At 34.9% G+C, this 22,621-nt stretch overlaps 4 protein-coding genes across 6 annotated transcripts; 2 read left to right on the top strand and 2 right to left on the bottom strand.

Annotated features, from left to right (window-relative positions):
• Positions 1-172: 172 nt before the first annotated feature.
• LOC132308879 (uncharacterized) lies at positions 173-3,348 on the bottom strand. Its single transcript, XM_059807153.1, has 7 exons — positions 2,889-3,348; positions 2,286-2,426; positions 2,077-2,190; positions 1,806-1,979; positions 1,456-1,571; positions 793-877; positions 173-501 (listed from the first exon to the last, which is right to left on the bottom strand). The coding sequence occupies exons 1-7, from the start codon at positions 3,306-3,308 to the stop codon at positions 496-498; spliced, it is 1,056 nt and encodes a 351-aa protein (XP_059663136.1). The 5' UTR covers positions 3,309-3,348; the 3' UTR covers positions 173-495.
• Positions 3,349-4,537: 1,189 nt separating this feature from the next.
• Positions 4,538-10,187, top strand: LOC132308877 (pentatricopeptide repeat-containing protein At1g03560, mitochondrial). 2 transcript variants are annotated; one of them, XM_059807148.1, is made up of 3 exons: positions 4,538-6,706; positions 6,859-7,221; positions 9,779-10,187. In XM_059807148.1, exon 1 carries the CDS (start codon positions 4,717-4,719, stop codon positions 6,685-6,687), a length of 1,971 nt encoding a protein of 656 aa, XP_059663131.1. In that variant the 5' UTR covers positions 4,538-4,716; the 3' UTR covers positions 6,688-6,706; positions 6,859-7,221; positions 9,779-10,187. The 2 variants fall into 2 exon arrangements, with proteins under 2 accessions (XP_059663131.1, XP_059663130.1); XM_059807147.1 differs by having other exon boundaries at positions 4,539-7,221.
• Positions 10,188-14,052: 3,865 nt separating this feature from the next.
• Positions 14,053-21,841, top strand: LOC132308876 (uncharacterized). Of its 2 annotated transcripts, XR_009482494.1 has the most exons (3): positions 14,053-14,752; positions 18,837-19,116; positions 20,886-21,841. XR_009482494.1 is itself a non-coding variant. In XM_059807146.1 (2 exons), the coding sequence occupies exons 1-2, from the start codon at positions 14,465-14,467 to the stop codon at positions 18,999-19,001; spliced, it is 453 nt and encodes a 150-aa protein (XP_059663129.1). In that variant the 5' UTR covers positions 14,053-14,464; the 3' UTR covers positions 19,002-19,256. The 2 variants fall into 2 exon arrangements, 1 of the variants encoding a protein (XP_059663129.1); XM_059807146.1 differs by lacking the exon at positions 20,886-21,841 and having other exon boundaries at positions 18,837-19,256.
• Positions 20,276-21,535, bottom strand: LOC132310042 (putative F-box protein At4g17565). Its single transcript, XM_059808284.1, has one exon. It carries the CDS (start codon positions 21,533-21,535, stop codon positions 20,276-20,278), a length of 1,260 nt encoding a protein of 419 aa, XP_059664267.1.
• Positions 21,842-22,621: the final 780 nt, after the last annotated feature.

The following is a 22,621-nucleotide window of genomic DNA, read 5'->3' as shown; positions in this document are numbered from 1 at the left end:
GTACGTGATGTGATGTAGCTTATTTATCAAAAGATGCAACCGCGACAATTAAACAAGTAACATCTCATCCACACACGTATGTAACTGTTAGACCATCTATCAATTACTCCAAAAGCTTAAACTGTTAAGGAATGAATGCAACAATGTATATATCAAGGTCTAACAGCAGAACTTATAGTGTTTGAATTTAGATATCATATTGAAGAGAGAGAAAAAAAAGAATGTTCTGTGCTATATTTAAAACAAGCATGAATTGCTATAACATAATTGAATCCCCTCCCCCAACCCCAAAATAAAATAAAATAATGAAAATAATAATAATACAATAGTGGGGTGTGCTGATTAGCAGGGACATACAGTTGCAGAAGCCACATGTACACATCCCTGTGGAGGTATATCACTGACCCTGCCATAATTTTTTCTTCAAATCAATCGAAAAGATGATTCGGTCAGTTGGCCTTTTGACTTAAAGATGTTCTCGAGTTGTTAACTTAATTATTCCTGCAAAGTGACCACAAAATTAGAAGATGTTAGTGTTCAATGATGCAAGACATAATACTGAGAAAGATGGGAGCAGAGTCAGCCTTTTTCATAAACTGAAGAATAGGGAAGCCTGGTTGAAAATCAGTAATTGTATTTTGGTTAAGACATGGGCCTGTGTCCAGCTTCATTAATTGATATAATCAGCGAATAACCCATTCGGTTATCCATCTTAGCATTCAGTTTATTTATCCTAAAATGTCCAAAGGTTGTAGACTCTCAAATGAAAATGTAGCTGTCAACTTGTCATACCTCATGGGGACTGCTTGATGAAGAACTGGAATTTGCTTCCAATGATGCCTCAGATATTCGTGCTTCTGATTTCTCATTTGAATAACTACAAAGGAAATTTTCAGTTTAGAAATATAAAGCTTCTACTGAAACATTTCAGCAATCCTTCCTTATCTAACAGCCAAACAGAGAGGATCTGTAAAAGATCACAGCCCATCACAGATAGATTATTATTATGATTTTCATATAATTTTTGGCAGAAAATACAATCTAAGCACAAAACACTACTGCCAAAGGATCAAACCAACCATTTGGGATTCTTCAATGGGAGAACCCAAAAAAGATTCAATGTGTTCAGCTTTCTATTATTGGCTCTAGTATAATCTACCAACTGACTAAGAAAATCTCTACCGCAGATAATTTTATTGTGTCATGTGTAGAATGTGGTCATGCTTCTTCATTTTCTTAATTTATATCTCCAGTCTGATTTGATTTATAAAAATATGGAATAAAACAAGAGAACATAAAGCAAAAATAAAAGAGAGATTAAACATCACAACCAGCATTCCAAATCAACATGATTGTGCAATTTTTTCTTTTTCCTCTACCTATCCTCTTAGGCCAAACAGAGCATCAGAATATGCAGTATTGTAACTGTTCTAATTGATTATGAAAGATGCTTACGTTGAAAGTATGGTAACCCATATGAGTTCTACACAATCCACCCAAAGAAGCCTTTGCTCCAAGGGGATCACACCATAGGTAATCAAGTGAGCAAATGGCCAAAGCTTCCACCCTGCCTGCCAAGCAAATCACAATCAACCAAAAGTTTATTCTACCAGATGTTGATGAGTAGATGACTAACAAGAAATTGACTAACCTATATTGAATTTATATTCATATTTAATCCAGGATTCAAAAGCATCCCAACTAATTGGTTACTGTTGTTAGATATACCAGACACCAAAACCTTCCCTTCCAAATTATTACGAGTACACCTTCAACATTTACATAAGACAAGAAGAGTTTCTTACAGTCAACATGGGCCGAAATGTGGCCTTTAGTTTGTTGAAAATATTTGCTGAGGATTCGAAACGCAAGAGCCCCAAAGCCACAAAATAGATACTGTTCCAAGCTGCTGCCCATGCGGTTTGGTCAAAAGCAACTTTTGCAGGGACTACCCACCAATCCTTGGACGGGAAAAGAGCCTGTAAACCAAAGTAAACAAATTCAACCATCCACAAAAGGTTTTCAACAAACTAGTTGGATTGAACACAAGTATGTATGAACCATAATAATAATCACCTCGCAAATTTGGTAATAATAATGAGAAAGGGATCCGTGGAGTAAGAACCCAACAAGGCCTGATCTAAACATGCGTGTCCGATCAAACTCGAAGAGAGGTTTCCCTTCATAACACTGGAAATTCAGCAGTGGTATCCCACAAAATGTTTAGAGAAAAAAACAAGTCTCACTTGAAACCATTGAAATATGTTTCAAAAACACAGACTTACTTGTGCAATCCAGTCTCCTACAGAGTATACAACCCCACTTATCACCATTTTCGCTAATACAGGGTGTGTTTTGAGTGCTTCTTCATAAGCAATCCAATTGTGTTCCGGTGCATACCTCAGTACCTCGTATAGGGTCCATCCCTGAATGGCATAGATGAAGAAGCAATGAAGCCTCACATATGGAAATACAAGTGACAATTCTGGTTACTGTAAAGAAACTCAATTTGGGAATATGCAGATACTAGACATGGATAAACAACTTGAATATATCAAAAAATTAAAAAAATTAAAAACTGAAACTCTCCAAAAGTCATCTGACTTCAACAAAGAATAAACACAAACTTAAGTAAAATAAATTCAAGCTAAATCTACCAAAAACCTGAGGTCAGAAGATAGAAGTAAAAAGAAACACTCATTTGCAACACCATTATAGTGGAACCCACGTGGTATTTTTCAGTTTTGTTTTGTTTTGTTTTTTTTTTTTTTTTTTCCAGAAAGCAAATGAAGGTATTTTTCAGTATATATATATATATATATAAGCAACAAAACCATGAAATTACATATACCCATCTTTGATTTTCATAAGAGAAAAAGACCACTCACTTGCCAGTAATCATGGTCAATGGTAAGTAACCTAGTGATTGCAAGAGTACCAAATCCCAGAACAATAGTAGCATTGATTGCTCTGCCTAAGAACCCATCAAAATTTTCAGACCCATTAGATAATATGCTGATTTTCTCTCCCTCTAATTCTCCTCCAATTGGAGTTTTCTCTTTCTCCTCTTGGTCATCTGAACCACTTGTATGTGCTGTAACCGCGTTCCGATCCTCGGTGACCGATTTAACGAGCCAATTGGGTCTCTTATTGGCCGAGATAGTTGAATTCAGAGATGGGTTTGATTTGGTGAAGAGCTGAGAAGAAGAAGAAGAGAGGGACAGAGTACTCGAAGGTAATTGAGATTTCTTATGTTCTGTGATGGATTTGGCGGGTGGAGAGAGAATATGGGCGGTGACAGTAGCCATGTCTCGAAAAGAAGAAAGCAAAGTCCAATATGGAATATACTATACAGGAAATCATTTATATACATATACAGCTTATAATTAGATATCGTGTCATTGTGGTTACCGCCAATTGAATTTCCATCAACAGTTGAATTGTTGAGATTTCTCTAAATTTCAAGGACTTTTCTAATTTTTTTAAAATGATACTAACTTTATTTTGTAGTTTAGTAATTGAGTTGTTTTTTGGTTGAGGAGCTCGATTTTGGACCTCGATATCTCTAATTTTTAATTAAAAAAATTCAATTTTTACTTTTCTAATAAATTTTCTATTTCTCCTTTGGTAAATAATAAATTTTGGAGTTGCAAGTAAAACTAATTCAATGTTGCTATCAATCGTGTCCCAATCAATTAATTGTCAAGAACATATGCATTTAAAATAAGAAAATGATGATATCAGTTTACATCAAAAGAAGAGGAATTTGTAATTATGCAATGGTATACACGCAGAAAGAAGTAGGTTTGTCAAGTTGGAAAAGAAATTTTGGTTCAAAATAAATTCAAATTTTAAAATACCAATTTAAATTTTTGGTTCATAATATGTTCGAGTTCCAAAATAAGGTAGAATAGATTTTAAAATCTCAAGTGTCCTACTAATTTTTTAGACTTTTTTTCTCATATTATTTGCATTGTGATGTCTGAAGATTTTAAATTCGTTAATGTTAGAATATATAAAAAAGAAAGAAAATAATATGATTTTCAACAACTGCAAAAGGAAAATGCACACTTGTCCATACTAATTATTATCTTATTTGAAAAAGAAAAGGTTAAAAAGAAAAAAAAAATTATTATCTCAATAAAAATAATAAATGAAAAAATGAGTCCGCTTAATTTGTAACTTTAAAAATAATTAATTTAGAAAATAAAAAATTATTTTCAGATAACTATAAAAAAAAAGTCTTTTGAAAATAAATATTTTTATAAATCAAGCAAAATTTTTTGTACAATAATCTATTTTTAAAAAATTAAAAATTATTTTTAAAATTACAAACTAAATAGACACTTGATATCTTTAATTTTATTTTTCAAAAACAATTCTTAAAACTGATAAAATACTGTTTTCAGATAAAGAAAAAAAAAAAAAAAAAAACCCAATGAGCCAAGGATGAAGCCTCATTTCAAATAGAAAAACCTAATTATTGCCGGATTTTATAAGCCTATCAAGAAACTAATTATTTCCGGTGAAGTTGTGGGATAAAAGCATTTTCAGCACTAAACGGATTTTAAACATGAGAAAATTTCAATTTTTTGTCCCTTTTATTAAAATAATCCTATCAATCGTGTCCCAATCTTTGTACTTTTCTTACTTTTATTTTCGCTCCAAGCTTTGTACTAACACTTGCCATTTTAGCAGCAAATGATCTAAACCCTAATGAGAAGAACCCTAAGGTCCAAATCTCTCTCACCTCTATCTGCAATTCCTCGACCTCTTCGTCCGTACAACAATGGAAGTTCTCATTTCTCTCCATCCACGCCACCAAAACCCTCGAAACAAGACCCAGCCTCACCTTTCAGGTCAAATCCCAGATGGGTATTCACTACTTCACTCCCACCACCCGAGTGGATACAGCCCTTCGCTGACCTCTCTGACCTCATCACAAGCCCTAAACACCTCAAACCCTCCCCTTGGGTCCAGCAAATTCTCAACCTGTTGGACAATTCTCCAAACATGGAGCACAATTTACAAGTGTATTGCCACAAATTCCTAATCCGATTATCACCCAATTTCGTGGCTTTCGTGTTACACTCCGATCAGCTTCGCGGGCAATTCGACGTCGCTTTGAGGTTTTTCTACTGGGCTGGTAAGCAAAAGGGCTATACCCATAATCTAGAATGCTATGTTTCTTTGATTGACGTGTTATCTGTGTCTGGTGATTTAAATAGAATTCGATGTATTTTTCGTGAATTTAAGGATAGAGGTTTTTTAATTAATGTCTCGGCTGCTAATTCTTTGATTAGGAGTTTTGGAAGTCTTGGGTTGGTGGAGGAATTGTTGTTTGTGTGGCGTCAAATGAAAGAAAATGGTATTGAGCCGACTTTGTACACCTATAACTTTTTGATGAATGGGTTGGTGAATTCAATGTTTATTGAATCCGCAGAACAGGTTTTTGAGGTCATGGAAGGTGGGAAGATTGGGCCTGACATTGTGACTTACAATACAATGATTAAAGGGTATTGTAAATCTGGGAAGACTCGGAAAGCAATGGAAAAATTTAGAGATATGGAGGTGAGAAATGTGGAACCTGATAAGATCACTTATTTAACTTTGATGCAGGCGTGTTATTCTGAAGGGGATTTCAGTTCCTGTTTGAGTCTTTATCAAGAAATGGAGGAGAAGGGATTGGAGATCCCGCCTCATGCTTACAGTTTAGTGATTGGAGGGCTCTGCAAAGATGGGAAGTCTTTGGAAGGGTATGCTGTTTTCGAAAACATGATTCGGAAAGGTTGTAGAGCTAATGTGGCTATATATACTGCTCTGATTGATTCGTATTCGAAAAGTGGCAACATGGAGGAGGCTATGAGGCTTTATGAGAGAATGAAGAGTGATGGGCTTGAACCAGATGAGGTTACATGTGGTGTAATAGTTAATGGTTTATGCAAGAGTGGGAGGATGGAGGAGGCCATGGCGTATTTCGAATTCTGTAAAGGTAACAATGTGGCCGTTAATGCCGTGTTTTATTCAAGTCTCATTGATGGTCTTGGAAAGGCTGGGAGAGTGAATGAAGCTGAGAGACTTTTTGAAGAGATGGCCGAGATGGGATGCACACGGGATTCTTATTGCTATAATGTACTTATTGATGCTATGGCTAAGAGTGGAAAGATTGATGAAGCATTAGTGCTCTTTGAGAGAATGGAAGATGAAGGTTGTGATCAGACAGTGTATACATACACAATATTGATCAGTGAATTGTTCAGAGAACATAGAAATGAGGAGGCGTTGAAGTTTTGGGATATGATGATCAATAAGGGTGTCACACCCACAGCAGCTTCTTTTAGAGTTCTTTCAACTGGGCTTTGTCTTTCAGGCAAGGTGGCGAGGGCTTGTAAGATTCTGGATGAACTAGCACCCATGGGGGTTATTCCTGAGACTGCTTTTGAAGATATGATCAATGTGTTGTGCAAAGCTGGTCGTATTGAGCAGGCTTGCAAGTTGGCTGATGGAATTGTAGACAGGGGTCGAGAAATACCAGGAAGAGTTCGTACTGTTTTAATTAATGCCTTGAGGAAGGCTGGGAATTCAGATTTGGCGATGAAGTTGATGCACAGTAAGATTGGTATTGGTTATGATAGGATGGGTAGCGTTAAAAGACGAGTCAAGTTCCGGGTTCTTGTTGGCATTTGATTCTTGGACCACATGTAAGGTATCATGTAAATTTGCAGAGTTTATGATGAGGGCTCTTTGTCCTCGTAGTTTAGAGCTCAATTTATGAAGATCCCCTGCAAGGAGGATCAGATGTGTAATATAACTGAGCTGGAAACCTTATTAAGTTTTATCAATTGCGTTTTGGTCCAGTTAGATGACAAACAGGTAGATACCAGTGTTCGGCAGACAAGTTCTAGTCAATTTTGATGCTGTTGTGGCTCATCGCTTGGATTTAACGCAGCCCGGAGAAGAAAGATAGATCTTTGTAGCTAAGCCCAAGTAGTTGGGATTAAGATGTTCAGTCAAGTGAATTACTTAATATATCCATGTGGAATAGATTTATGGGTTAAGAGATCCGGTGCAATAGTCTGCAGTGAACCTGTTTCGAAGCAACAAGCCTTGTTGGTCACTATCTGAAGCTAATTTTCAAATATCAATATGTGCAAGCATCTTTCATATCCACTCCTACCAGGCTGATAAACTTTGAAGTGCCTAATAAGAGATGTCATCGATGTAAGTTCAAGTATTCTCTATCGTTATAATGTTTGTCTTTCTATTTGCAAATATTACCTGAACAAAATTTATGCCCATTGCTCATACTATATGGTGTTCTGCGACTCATTGTTACTCTAGATGGTGAAGATGTTATTGACTGTGAACCGATATTGGGTTATTTACACAGAGGGATGGAAAAGATTGAACAAAGCTGAATAATTATACAATATTTGCCTTATGATGGAAGTCATTGTTATGGATGATTGTGTATGGCAGCTGTTGCCTGCTTTTTTAATCCATTGCTTAGTCGCCTCTAATCCTTTCTTTACAACTTGCAAGGAACACTGCCAGGACCTTTGTAGTGCCCTGAATTTTAGTAAAGTAGCTGTTAAGGGTAGAATGTTCACGTAGAGGATTTTATGAACTAGAGATTTAACAAGTTTATAGCTGGATACATGTGAACCAGTTTATGCATATTAGAGAAATAAAGTCAGAACGGTTATTGAGCCGGAAATAGTAGTCTCATGTAAAAGGCATATGACCACGTGTAAAACTTTAAAGGACAGGTGTTGCCATTATTTGTATGCCCAAGTCACTTGTATATCTGCAACTATTACCTTAGGGTCTTATAGGACATTAGTAACTATGCATGTGAGTTACCAGTACAGATGTTCATCATATTTATTCATTTATAAAGCCTTGGGTCTATATATTGAGTACAATAGCAATTTTCGGCCAGAACAAGGGAAAAGAGGAAGGAGAAGGAGATGTAGCAGAGATTGGTGCGACAGAGAGAAGGAAGAAGAGTAAAGAGGAATCGATAGAGAGAAGGAAGGAGAGTAAAGAGGAAAATTGGAAGAAAAATTGGAAGACAAAGTTGGAAAAAGGGGCTCAAGGGAAGGTTTTCCTTCTATTTCAAATTTCTTGAAAAATAAATTGTTAGTTTCAAATTCGCTAAATTAATATAAATGTTCACAAAATCGTTTTCCTTACATGCAAACTATGGAACCTAATTTTCAATTTGTTTTATTTCATATGAAAATGACTTTGAATCATTAGAGATTGATTTGGTTTCCTATGCTCTGTTACATGGACTCTTCAAAGGTAGTGAAGTATCCGTATTGGACACATATTGGGATATGTGTCCGACACTTTTGGTTGGACATGTACTTACAAAGCATATCCAATCATTCAATTACATTATATTATTACTTTAAAATGAGTTAAATGTCTATATTGAATATTATATTAGATAAAAACATTACTTTACTCTAGAAAATACAATAAAATAATTAATAAAATTAATATTTAGCCGTGTCCATGTGTCCTGATATTTGGAGATTTGACACGTCCGACGCATGGATATATACCCGTGTCCGACACCCGTATCCGAGTCCATGTAACATAGTTCCTATGTTGAAAACTTGAGTTGAACTCTATGATTTGGACTGCTATTTACTTGACTTAATTTCGTTATTCAACTTTGAAATTTTGATATATTGGAATACCATGGAAATCGAGACTCTGGAACTTTATTTGGTTTAATTTAGTTTTGTTTTGTATTATGTATGAATTGTTGAAGTTGCATGAGACTGCTTGTGGGATGCTTTCTACACATGCATCAGAATTTCCCTTACTCTTTTGACTTTAATATACTAGTTTTGTGAAGATTTTACTGAAGATGAGTTGTTAGTACTATAGTGTGATGTGTTACCATTCCTTTGGCTTTGGGTTCCTGTTCATCTAATTTGAGTGAGTATTTAAATTTCTATGAAATTTTAATGAGGAACAGTTTTCTGCTGACATTTTGTGTAAAGCTGGGCCTTTGGATAATTTTATTTCCGTATTTATGGGTTTATTTAGAATATAAAATTTTGAGCAGTAAAAATAGACCTAATGATGTTTCTCTAGAGTTTATCTTACTATTTAATCTAAAGTATATGGTTTATGGTAAATTTTGGAATGTAAAACGTGGCTATGAATTGTATTGATATTGAGTTTGGGTATCATCTATTATTTGCCTATGTTTGAACTTGATTGTGTTTCCACTGTGTATGTGACTCGGAAGCAAATTGGTAGGATAAGAGTTTCCCTTGGGTTGAAAAACCTTAAACGGCCCGGGCCCTAAGGATAGGGTGTTCACAGTCCCGGGTGAGAGCCCCTGAAACCGAAGGACGGGTGTAGCGGTCCCGTGGGGAAGCTCCTTGAAGACGCATGAGGGTAGACACTGTTGGATTGGATATGGTTATTATTGCCTTCCGGAATTTGCCATCCTTGATGCACTATTGGATTTCTTGAGTAATCGATTTAATGAATTTTGATACGAGTGGAATTTGGAAATGATGTGTTATTTTCAGTTGATTTGAAATATTATAGTTTATTTGATTATATTTTGCAGCCTAGCCTAATGTTCTGATCATTTTCTGAAAAAGTAATGTCATTTCTTTTCCTGTAAATTTAATAAATGAAATATGTTTTTCTACGTTCTAGACTAGAATTTATCAAAAAATTTGTTCAAACTAAGGAAACCTACTGCACTCCTTGAGCTCACCTTTTTCATTAAAAAACTTTTCAGGTTCTAGCATGGGCGGACGGGGTAGCAGGACAAGCAAGGTCTGAAGATATATTGTTTAGAGGATTTCGTACTAATCTTTGTGCAGCTCGAGCTTAGATTTGTAACTTTTGATATGTGGTGGCTTGAGAATCACTTTGGTCCTACTTGGGAGCTTGTACTTATAGATATTGTGTTGTATACTTGGATAACCAAGTGATCTTTGATTTTTATATTAAGTTATGGTATAAGCTCGACAAGGAATTTAGATGTGTTTGGCTCTGGCGGGAGTATTTCGCGGGGAGCGATGGTGGCAACCTTTTACCGAGTGTTGTACCAATCCTTTCATTTTAGGTTATGCTTTTTGTTTTTAACATCACAGGGATGCTTTGATTTAGAAGGAAGGAAAATAAATAAAGAAAAAGCTTATGAAGGTTCTTGTGTTGATAATAGACTTCTTCCTCTTTAATTTGTTCATTGCCTCTATTAATAAAAAATAAAAATAGGATGATGAACCAAATATGCACAAGACATCTTCTTTGAGCATTGCTAATCACTTATCAATTAGTCAAAGACACTAACACACCCCAACTTACCCATGCTTACTAATTTTTAAATTATTTTATTGATAAAATATTATTTGAAATTTTTTTTTTTGAAAAAACAAAAAGGTTAAAAAAAATAAAATAAAATAGAGGACCAAGAAGTTGTTTCTAATTCAGTGATTCACTAAGACTCTGGATAAATCTGTAATTTACTCTTGCTCTAATTTTCAACTGGCATGTGTGGATCTCAGGCGCTGCGGCGCAACGACGTAAAGTAAGAAATGACGTTGCACGTGATCAATTTGAAAGGTTAATCTGAGTCGTTAAATCATCTCCCGATCTGGTGTGATTCTTACGCTAAACAGTGCTCCTGGTAAAGCCGACAAGGGGGTCTGACACGTTGGTCCTAGGGACTCGACTCATCCAATGGATATTTGCCACGTTTCCTGTCCGATGTGGGCCCCAAATAAAATGGAGGAGTGGTATATATAATAGAGTAATGGGCGGTCGCAGTAGCACCAACGAGCTCTCGCATATAGGCCACCCGATCTGTTTGCTTAGGGATTCGGTCTTCCTAACCCAAAAAAAAGCATCTTCTCTCTCTACTCCCCGGCCTCTCTCTCTCGTCCTTCATCTTCCCCTCCTTCCTAACCCAAAAAAACTTCTTCTCTCTCTACTCACCGGCGGGCGGCGGTGACCTCGGCTGTTTACTGTAGTTTGATTCCGGCGATGGCCTTTGATGGTTTTATTTTGTTTTGTTTTTTTCAGAACTCCTGCATCAATACTGTACTTCTATATATATATAAAAAATTGAAAATCAGAGAAAACAAATTTTTTTTTTTTTTTTAAACAGTGATGGGTAAAAATTAAAAAACTGAAAACAAAAATCGGTGGTGATGGGTTTCCAGTTCTTCGGATCAGGTTTTGGGTTGATTGCGGTTATGGGTGGTGATGGTTTTGGGTTTTGTTTTTTGATTCAGAGATGGTGAGATCAGCCTTGAAAATTGATATGATGAAGAGTTGGAGAACTGAGATGGGTAGGAGAGAGAAAGTAAGGAGAGGGACGGCGGCTTGTGCAGGCGGGCGATTGACAGAACAGAGGGCAAGATGGGCTGTGGAAGAACGTCGGCAGTGCTTGGATGTGGTTGAATCGCAGTGGGCTTTCTGCTCACCGCCACCTCTTCGCTGGAAAAGGAGGGTCCTGGCCGCCGTTTTCTCGTTTTCTTACTTTCCTCTCTCTTCTTCGCCAGAAAACAGAGTCTGAGAGAGGAGAGAGAAACGGAAAGCTGGAGGACAGAGAGGGGAGAGAGAAAAAAAAAAAAAAAAAAAAAATTGTTTTATTCCTAATCTCAAGCCATTTGAATCCGACGGTGTAGATCGAGAGCTCGTTGGTGCGAGCGCTAGCATTACTCTATATAAAATGGATTAGATATGTATGTTTAAAAATTAGAGTTTTTAAAAGGGTACGTAATTAAGAATAATATTTAAAAAAAATTCTATACTGACCGTTGATATGAATTAATAATAAATAAATTATTTTTAATTATTAAATTTACTACCTATCAAATTATAAATCGTTACTAACGCGGACTTAAATATTTTTCTACGAGGCATTGTCCCCTTTTTAAATTATTAACATGGGAAGAAGTGCTACTATGACAACAGAAGAGTGATGAGGTCACGCCAGGCAATAAATACACCTCCAAAATTACAAATGTATCCCCCACTCACATGCTTCATTTGAATCACTCTCTCTTTATTGTGAATATATATTATTTGAACATAAGCAAACACATAATATTATTATTATTATTTATTTATTTATTTTTGGTATGAAGTGTTCATCATTAACATCACATCATAATTCCCTGTGTAATAATTTCTAAAAGAAAAGAAAAGAAATAATAATTATTTTTGTTTGAATAAGATAGGAAAGAAACAGAAAGAAAAAAAGGATAATAATCAAAGTACTGTCCTACTCTTCCTTTTATAATGCTCCTAAAAAACTTTTTTTCATATATGAGAGTGTTGGAGCCAATAACTAAAAAAACCATTTAAATAGCAACATGATGCCTTTATTTGATCTGTAAACAACAACAAAGAGAATCCAAAGAAAAATCACTGTTCATGATTAATTTTTTATTCTTCAAATATAAGTGAGTCATATATTTTTAATCTAAATTAAATTTTTTATTTATTTTTAAGTTTATCTCAAACAGAGAACAAATCAAGCTCATAACCTTTTTGGAAAATAAGAATAGTACACAAAATTTAAAAATAAATAAAATTGTTAAGTATACATGGTTTAGCTTATGCTATATGTGAAAAAGCTACGGGCATAAGCTAAATCAAGAAGTCAAACGGTACAAATTAAATTAATGCAGATATTGCTATCACAAATGTCTACCGTAGAACCAATTTTTTTTCGTTTGAGTGTTGTTAATGAAGAACATAGGTACTGATATTGACGCCATGGGAGGAGAGAAAGAGAGAGTGATGAGGAGGAAGTTTTATATAATACTAGTATAATAATTGGGACTTGACTGGAATTTTTTTTTTATTTTTTTTATTTGGTATGTTGATTTGTGAAGGTTATTTCTAGTATTATTAAAATATCATTTACTTCTCCATGCTTTTTCTTTCTATCTTCTTAAAATGAAAGGGAAACCAAGTGAGGGATAGGGAGTGATAACTACCCCTCTCTATCCTTTTTTTTCTCTCCCTTTAATCCACCCAAATACACTTTCACTTTATCATTTCTTTTCTTTTCTTTCCCTATCCCTCCAAATCAACCCTACCAAACACACCCAATTGTAGACACGTGAGAAATATAGATACGAGAGTAGCTATTTCATATGCTCTTTGACTTCTACAATGATCTCATTTGTATAGAATTATAAATTGTAATTTCTCAATTTTTTATGTGCAACTGTGAGCAAATCTTAGGGATTAATATGTTCCTCGTGTGTGATGTATGTTATCCTTGATTATCTGTATTTATAGTGTACGTTACCGTTGTTTATCTGCATAGACTGCACGTAACATATTGAGAAATGAAATCTTTCAATATATATATATATATTAAAGAAATGACCTGAATAAAGTATTGTGTTGGATATCTACCCCAACCTAGCGAGTATTTTACAGTATGATTGAGCTCAATGATTGGAATTCTAACTTGTACTACTACTATAATTAGGGGGTAGCAAAATTCAAGAAAATCCTCCAAAAAAAAAATATATAAATAAAATCAAGAAAATCCTCCAAAAAGACTTCAACATAACACAAAATCAGATTGATTTATATAAATTATTAAGTCAAACACTATCAGAATATGATTCATTTAACATGAATTGTATAACTAAAATAAAAAAAAAAAAAAATGTATAATTAGATATGTTCATTACTTGACATAATACACCATCTCTAACAAGCAAAATATTATAAACTATTGTTATTATACCATAGAGTCCTAATATAAGAGGAAGAAAAACTGGCTTCTCCAATATTGACAAATCTAACGTATGTTTTTTTAGTTCTTAAAATAAAAAATGCAAGTTTAGGTTAGTCGACACAAATCTAAGTGTATTACTATATAAAAAGAATTATAAAAAACAAAAAATGATTTTAAGGTTGACTAAAATCGCTCGGCTCACGAAAGAAACAAGCCCAAGAGTAGGCCCAGGCCCAAGTCAAAATTAAATTAAGAGTTAATTGGCTATTAACTCACATAATAAGCCAGAGTTTAATCTAGAAATGAGTGACCAAACCCTCCATCCAAACCTCACTTTTCAACTTCTGGTGATCTCTGTGACTCTCTCTCTCTCACTCACACACGCCTTTTTATTGGTCTTTCTTTGTCTATCCGTGAAGGGTGAAGAAGACCATAACTTTATGCAGTTTTCGATATTAGCGTAAAGCCTTGAAAGTAACTCTCTCGATTCCACAACCTCTCTCTCTAGAAGTCTTTTATTTTATCTCCTCAAATTCTGCAAAGCGATTAACTATGGCCATTTTCATCAATCAAGACGGAAATAGACTACCATGAAGGAAGCGAGTACTGGGTTCATCTCTCTCTCTTAATTTCTTGCGTTTCAGCTTCATTCTTTTGTTTAATTTGATTGGTGATGAGAGAGAGAGAAATTAGAGAGGTTCTGGCTGGATAATGGGAGGAGGTAGGAGCTGGCCGGGAATAGTACCACCACCGATAACGAGCGTAGCTCCAGTGAGTAGTAGTGTGGAGAGAGAAGAGCATTGGAGGCAGTTTGATAATTCTGTCAATGCGGTGTCGTTTGGATTTGTTGCCACTGCCATTCTCATTTCTATGTTTCTTGCTATGGCTATCTTTGAGAGGTTTTTGCGGCCGAGATCCACGCCTGCCGGTGCCCGGAATCATGGGGATCTCGACCCACAGATCACCCTCAGTGGGAAGCTCGATTACCCATCTCCCAAAGTATGTCCCCCCCTCTCTCTATGTGTCTGTGTATATATATGTGTGATATATATATATTTCTTTCATCTTCCATTAAATTTCATGTTTTGGGGATATGCAAAAATTTCTAATAAGGAAAGAAAGCAAATCTTTTAGTAATAGTGGAAATGCCCACCATCCTCTCTCTCTCTCTTTCTCTCTCTCTCTCTCTCTCTCTCTCTCTCTCTATATATATATATATATATATATATATATATATATTCATGGTCAGTGTTTTCTTCAAATGCAATGAATACACCAGCTAACTTATTATGCAGTTATTTGCTTTACTTACCAGTGTAATTATCGCTTATTTATGCAATTTGACTGTTTAGTATGTTAATTATGAATGGGTCCTAGACATTACATCTTAAACAAATGTCTTTTTACTGTTGTTTTGATGATCTAATTTTCTGTTACTGATGATGGTGATAAAATATTACAGTAATTTCATAGATCTTCACATTAGTTTCATTACTTTTTTTTTTTCTTTTCTTTTTTTGTAATTTTATAATAAAATTCTACCAAAAGAAGGAACCTTTTTTCTTTGAGTTAATTCTGGCTTTGGTGGATGCAAAGCCAAAGTTAGAAATGTTTCCATCTTTACATGTGATTCTTTGTGGAAATAAAAATAAAGAAGAAGAGACATTTGACAAACGGGCCCATTTCTTCTATTGTATATGGACCATCAGCTTAATAGGCCCTATATCGGATTGCACATGTTGGCATGTCCCCAAATTTTCTTTAATTAGACCAATTTCAACTACCAGGATACCATTTTATTTTGGCATGTCGAGGATTTATCTTTTTCAATTGCTAGCATGGTTTCTAGTAAATTTCCAGCCAAGAATTGGTCCTGTTTCAAATTTTATTTATTTATTTATTTATTTTTGAATCACTGAATTATTAACAACCTATCACGATGTCACTAAAATGTTTCCCTTGAAGTTATAGAAAAAAGAAATCTAATGGGTGTTGAAAGACCTAACTTTTGACATTATTTGCACAAGTTGCTACCCTTAAACTGAAGTTTATTCCTTAGGATTTGATCTGATCATCCCACCAATTCTGTATCCATCCAACTAGTTCTAGTTGGTGATTGCTAATACCATGATGATATATGTCTGTTTTCCTTTTAAACTTTTGCTTATTGAAGGGCGGGCTTACTATTTGTCAGGTCATTAGTTTAATACTCCATAATCTATATGGAGAATGAGTAGGATAGTTTGGAGTTTCTATGGTGACTGCATTATGGAATACTTGCATTATTGTGTTCAAATATTATATTACAACGGCACCGAAACGCAACCTTATTTGATTCATATCTTAGAATAATAATCCCTAAAATTCCAACACTTTCATCATAAAGATACAAATATGGGGTTCGTAATTCCATACCATTTTCCCCACAGAATGATGTGGTGATTTGATGGTTCATGTGCTCAAATAATGGGGTTCATGTGTTCTGGAAGCATAGTGAAACCATTGGGTAAATCAATCTTTTCTAATGTCAAACATGCTCGCTTCATTATGGTCTGGGAAGTCTTTGATTTTATTATTTTATGTTTCCAGCTTTTGATGCACATGCAACTAATTTCAATATTATTGCCTATAGAAATTTTATATATTTATACTTTTATAAATCTATGACATAAGTTAAAGAGACATTAAAATAACGGGTTGTCTGCTTTTGATGGTGTGTTTTGGCTAATGGGGGTCCCTTTTTGTCACCAGCATGTGCTCTTGTCTAAATTACATAAGCAGACCAACTTAACTTATTGCCAAACTTTATCTACTTTAAATAAGCATTAATTTGATGTGTCCCCTGAGAAAAAGATTTAGATTCGCCTTCAAACAATTCCAATCTATTCTTATTCAATAAGGAACCTAGTTTGATTGAATTATCTTGTGCTGTATAATTTCACCTTCATTTATTTATTACTAGTGGAAAATTTCATGATGAATTATTGGAAGTGTCCTCCATTTGGATAGTCAAATTAATATGTGATGGATTAGACATGGGAAATTTTCATACGTACCCATACTAGAGTTGGTTCTGGACCACTAAATACTTCAAACATGTAATGCTTTATATGCTCATAATTGTGGGTCAGATGCATGTCACTTTCTGTTTGCAACCATCATCACCTGCTGTGATAGTTTATTCCAGGAAAGATATTTGTCCCGAGAGCCTTATACGAGGTCAAAAGTTTGTCAATTCTCCCTCCCTTGCATAGTCTATGCTTGGTGTACCCACTCGGCTGCCTTTTTTAATCTCATTTTTCTTGTGTAGATCAGGATCTTTACATAACATGAACTTAAGAATTTGTGGTTCTGCCTGAGTAATGTTTTGCATTGCAACCAGTTAACCTCTAAATGGTTGGCGGTAGACTTTTATTGGAATAAGCCCTTAATTTAAGCAAAATGCTGCAGAACCTACATGAACAGGTATTCCTTTTACCGTTATTTAATAATCCTTAAAGCACAACTAAGATATCAATCCAATTGCATCATTTTATATTTTTATCTTGCATCTTAAACAGTAAGATATAGCCAAATCCTTATGTAACATGTGCAAATCCAATCTGCCTTAGTAATGTTTGGCATTGGAAATATTTAACGTCTAATTGGTTGCAATAGGGTTTAGTTGTAACTTGTAAGAAACCCTTAATTTATGGAAAATGTCATGGAATCTACAGACAGGTATTCCTTTTAGCGTTGCTTTATGCACCTTGAAGCAAAGTTGGTACATCGATCCTTGCATCATCTTATGTATGTATCATGCATCTTATGAATGATCAATTCAAATCTTTATGTCACTTGTTTAGTGGGAAATCCCTCCTGCTCTGGTTTAAAAATGATCTGTGGAAATCATAATCATTTTTAATAGATTGCATCTAATTTTGAAAGTTGAAATCATCTTACCTCCACTTTGTGAAAATGATAGTCATTTGCCGTGTGAGAGAAGGAAAATGATTAACATCACCAAAATGAATTCGTGATACATATAACAAACTACTTTATGAAGGGTCCCACACCTTTTAAAAATTCCCAACTCAATGCTTGCAGCCATTGCCGTTGAGAAGAAGCCGGAAATAATGCCGGCATATATCCTATCCATCACCAAGGACTGAAAACGATGATGAAGCGGTCGGAAAAGTCAACGGCTTCACTATAGAATAGATTATGATACTCTCTCTCTCCTCCCCTATGAGTATTGTCTCTTTCTCTTGATCTGGGCCTTGGCTGCTACTTGCTCAACTCTCAACCTTAGAGACTCCATTAATGTCGTGAAGCAGACAACTCATCACCTGGCGACCAACACTTAACTTCAGTTTGGTATCTACAGTGTAAGCATGGTTGTCTTTTTTGGTGGATAAACACTAGCCGATGTCTTCTCCGAAATTTTTGGCAATAGCAATTAATGCATATGAACTTGAGGATGTTTTTTTGGTGTCACCGGCTGTAGACATTCTACCTACAACAAGAGAGAATATATTGGCAAGAATATATGCAGGGAAATATCCTACATACTGGAGAAACCTTTTTGCTTGCCACATCATTGCCACATGCAATCGACGTTCCTGCCACATTTTAGGGACTCATCTCCTAATATTTGCTTTTTTTCACTATTAAGTTGGTCTTATTGTCTCAGATTTTTTGTTCTTGTTGATGCTGGACTGTTTAGTGCTTTGCCATGAAAGTGCTGCAGTAGTTTCATTTGTATGCAGTCGATACCAATCACAAGACCCACACTATGGTGTCAAGGGGTCTCCATTGATTCATAAAACCAACCCATTCTCTTGTTTGATTTTATTCTGTCCGCAATCTTATACCTAAAACGTCATGTGGTCTGCTGTGATGCCTTTGTTAAATGGATGTGTCATTTGAGGAACTCAAAACCTTTTCCCTTGTAAATATTTAGCAGTTCATTAGTTTGTGTGTAAAACTTGTGTGGTTCTGATCATATTTTCTTGTGATTTCTCGACTCTTTTTTTTATTTTTTATTGGCCCTCCATTTATTTTCTCAAACTAGTTGTTTATTTATCTACTTGTACAATTGCAGATGACAATTTATGCTGGAGGCTTGTCAGTACTGATGCCCGGAGAAGAAATTCCTACCTTCATTGCACATCCAGCTCCTGCACCATGTCCAACCGAGTGCATATCACGACCTCTTCAACAACATAGCACACTTGCCGATCTTTCCTCGAGTTCAAGTTTAAGCTAAACACTGGGCTTCCTAGAAAAGGAAACAAACATTAAAATCGATCAATACACCTGGTTCGTGCACAGCATTCACTGTGTTGATGAAACTTGAGCGATTTCACAACTCGGGAACTAAGGTATCAATGGCAGATATTCCTTTCTTTTACATGCTGCTCTTTGTTACGAATGTTTATTGGACTCATTATTTACAGCAAAGAGACCTTGCCTTACGAGAATTTCTTTGAATTAACATAATCTTTGCTTAATTTTTTTCTCATTAACCATGCTGAAATGTTGATTCATATCATTCTTACTGATTTTGAACAAATATTTTTTTTTGGGAATGGCTCATCTTCAGTATAGTGTTCAGGACCGCTTTATATTGAATTAGTGTGAAAAAATTTCTCTGCCACTCGGATTGATTTCCCAGCTACAGTATCTTTCTGTAACATTTCTTTTTATTTGAAAGTGTGGTAATGTGATAAGTTGAACTGAGCTTAGCTCGGAATGAAGGAAAAATTTGCTTTGATTGATCACTTTCCGTAACCTATTGCCCAAATTCATGGGAGTGGGGGCAATTAGTTAGCTAAAATTGAGTTGACAAACAGAACAAAGTGCAAGCAGATAAAGCTTACCACAAAGAACTTATTTGTATGATTTCCTCTACCTATACCATTGCTGGAAAGCAAGCTACCTTAGAGCTGATCCAGACTTCCAGCTGCTTATTATTGGAGGGCATGGTATTTATTGTTGACATTATTTAGACAATATATTCATTGGCACCGCATTTCTTCTTGTGACCCACCCTTTCCTTGTCTGAATGATTGTTCTTAGGTGGAACCTGTCATTTCCTAGATCCTAAAATCCTTCTCATAAGCAACAACTGTATGGGTAGAAAATGTAGTTGATGCAATAATTTTCGGGAAATTTTACGTGCTTGTTTATTTATTAATCTTATTTTGATTGGTGTTGTAAAATTGCTTATAGTAACTTAAAAGCATACCATATCCTATATACTTGTTAAATTGCCGTGGTATAAAATAAAAAATAAGACAGCAAATGTTCACCCGTGAGATTGAATTGAATGGCCAGTCCATTATCCTTGACAGTCAAATTTGGTACAGGGGAATAGGAACTCAATTTATATATGTTCTCACCCGTCAGAAGATGGTATTACAAAATAAGTAATTGTTATCAAGTATCAACAAATTAACCTTTAGTGTCAATAAAAATAATAATATTCCAAAAACAAAACAAATCATATGAAATTTGGTTTGTTCTTGTGTTGTGGTGTCTCTAGTACCATGGATTAGGAACAATCCAAATGGGTGCTGGTTTAATCTTGTGCAAATCATCTTCATTAATTCGTTCTATGCTCTGATCCTCCAAATCAAACCTGCCATTGTCATGACCTTTGCATATGGGATGGCCATGCATTCGAAGCCAATAATCGTCCGTGAAGTAGATCGAATTTCTTTTACAAAATAGAGAAGTCTTTTTTTTAGATAGTAAAACAGAGTGATTTCCACCCAAAAAAAGCGTGTGATCGCCTAAGGATTCCAATTTCACCCACTTTGTCTGATCAAAATTAAGCTTGTAAACATGAAAATACTTTGTCATGTATGGATACAAATGTATTGGGTTTTCTTCATCACCAACAAGTATTCCTTCAGGAATATATTTGTCAATATACCTCATAATAAGCAGAATATCACCCTTCGATTCCACCATGTAACATCGACTAGTATAAGAAGAAATTGGAGGAACAGACTTCTCAAATTCTAAGGTTTCCCTAGGAAAAGAAGGCTTAATGTCCATCTTTTTTGTAGGGATCAAATTACAAGTGTTGAAATCCCAAATTTCAATTGACCCTGTCTTGGCTAATGCATAAATATAATCTTTGTAGGATATGATATCACAATAGGGTTTATCTGCTTCTGCTTCTTTGAGGGCAGTCCATTCACTGTCTCCGCACTTTGAATATCCAAGCATTGAAGAACCACCATATATTACTACAACCCAATACTTGTTTTTACTGTGAATTGGGTGTGATGACACTACAGCTTTCTCAATATAAGGGATTTTCAACCTTTCGACAACGGCACCGCGAAAAAGAGGAAGTTGAATCCGAACCTCTAAGAATGGACTGAAGATACACGGGGCTGCTTCTTTATGGTCATAAAATATCAGCCACCCATGACATGATCCAATGTAATGAGCATGACCCATGTATTCTGGAATATTGATCAGCCTGCAGACTTTTTTCTGTGTAAAATTGTATAAGCAACTGCTATTTTTATTGCCTTGATCATCATCATCATCACTAGGAAGTATGAGCAAAGGTGGTTGATCAAACAATGGAGTCTCTAGTGATGATATTCGGGCTTCCGCAAGAGAGCACCAAGAATGACAGACTGCTCTGGCACTAAGCAAGTCGGCCACATACAATCGGTTCAGGATTGATTCCCACAAGTCAGTATGAAGTACAGACCAATCTGGTGATGCTGTTTTTCTTCTTTTGGTGGGATGACCCAAATAGGTTTTGTTGGCAATCATTCTCTGTGTCTAGGCTTCGATCGCAACCGAAAAAAAAAAATTGTTTTCTAAGGTTTGAGCATGTCAAAGGTTATGTTTCTTAGAAAACAAACAACTGGTGTAACAATTCCATGTTTTTTGTTGACAAAACTATGTGTGAATATGTATAGAAAGGTAGAGAAGTTCTTGCAAGAATAGGAAACAAAAGAGTTGCCTTATATTTGGAAATTTGTGAAGTTCAAGAAATATTTAATATTTGCCAATGAGTTTGTGCCATGTCACGGATTCCTGTAATCTTGATTGTAATTGTGAAATACGAAATACGAAAGCGAGATTTTTTAATTTTCTTTTCCTTTTTTTCGATGAATAATAGGAAACAGAGACTCCCAATTTGGAAACCTATAAAAATGGGGTGCTTTATCTCTAAGCAACATTAACATGGCCAAATCATCAACCATTAAAATTACTCTCACGTCATATATATATATATATATATATATATATATAAATAAAGACAATTAAATCCTAAAAATTTCTTTTAAAACAAATAAATCCTTTTGATTTTTTTTTTTACTTTAAATTCTAAATCGTGGAATGATTTAATTTTTCATTTATACCCTTACTAATATGAAGTTAAATTTTGCAATTATAAATTGAAAATTTGATATATAATTTAATTTTAAATTTTTTTTTGTAAATTAATGAATATAGCATTATGAGTTTAAATAGTAATTAAATAAATTTAAATTTAATTAAAAATCTTGTGCATAATTCAACAAGGACTAATGCACAAAAATTAAAGTAGAAATTGGTGTTAGTTTAGGAAAGGTATCGGCTCTTATCTGGCATTCGTACATAAATACTATTTCAAAACCAAATTAGTTGTTGATATAACGGACCTCTATATATATTCTCATCCGTCAACTCTCACTGCTTCGATTCTCATTCTACTCTCTTAGTTTTTTCTGTTGGTGTTGGGTGACTTATGTAGAGGAAAAGAATGGAAAGGTATCAGTTCTCTCATGTTTTAGTTATATATTTGTGTATATATATATATATACGAGTGCATATATTATTAATGTATAGTTTATAGACAACGTTGTGACT

The sequence above is a fragment of the Cornus florida genome, unplaced genomic scaffold (assembly GCF_030987335.1).
Source record: "Cornus florida cultivar Cherokee Brave unplaced genomic scaffold, ASM3098733v1 CherokeeBrave_3.0.0_Hap2_Chr05, whole genome shotgun sequence".
In the NCBI taxonomy this organism is placed as follows: Eukaryota; Viridiplantae; Streptophyta; class Magnoliopsida; order Cornales; family Cornaceae; genus Cornus; species Cornus florida.
This window is presented reverse-complemented; position numbering and strand designations above follow the sequence as displayed.